Below are 463 nucleotides of genomic sequence, written 5' to 3'. Positions count from 1 at the left end.
GATTCAACCTTTCTCTCACGTAATCAGATAACTCAAAAAAAAAATCTCTAAATCACAACTGCCACACAGAAGCAAAAACGCCTCCTTTTTACCCCCCCCCCTTTAACCACCCTACACTAACCCTCCCCTCCCTCCCCACACACCCACACCCCGTGCCCTCCACCGCCCCGTCGAGAGCTGACCTGTGTATTCCCTCAGGCCCGTTGGAGTCTGGGGGAAAATTGTGGGGTCCTTGTGCGCCATCGCCGGCGTGCTGACGATCGCTCTGCCCGTCCCTGTCATCGTATCAAACTTCAATTACTTCTACCATCGGGAGACAGACCAAGAGGAGATGCAGAGTCAGAACTTCAACCACGTCACCAGTTGCCCGTACCTTCCTGGCACTGTTGGTAAGTGGATGTTTCCAGGCTTTGGGTTTACTTTCGTGTCTGGGTGTAATCTGATGGTTTATTTAGTGAAGTAA

General features: G+C 51.6%; 1 protein-coding gene across 1 annotated transcript in view; it reads left to right on the top strand.

Annotated features, from left to right (window-relative positions):
- The window catches only part of LOC119582078 (potassium voltage-gated channel protein Shaker-like), a gene marked incomplete at its 5' end in the record, with an annotated part of 55543 nt that overhangs the window by 44212 nt on the left and 10868 nt on the right, over window positions 1–463 (top strand). Inside the window, 1 exon segment of the mRNA XM_037930325.1 lies at window positions 199–389. Coding sequence (XP_037786253.1) covers window positions 199–389 — 191 coding nt within the window.

Source organism: Penaeus monodon, chromosome 15 (assembly GCF_015228065.2).
Source record: "Penaeus monodon isolate SGIC_2016 chromosome 15, NSTDA_Pmon_1, whole genome shotgun sequence".
NCBI classification, from domain to species: domain Eukaryota; kingdom Metazoa; phylum Arthropoda; class Malacostraca; order Decapoda; family Penaeidae; genus Penaeus; species Penaeus monodon.
This window is presented reverse-complemented; position numbering and strand designations above follow the sequence as displayed.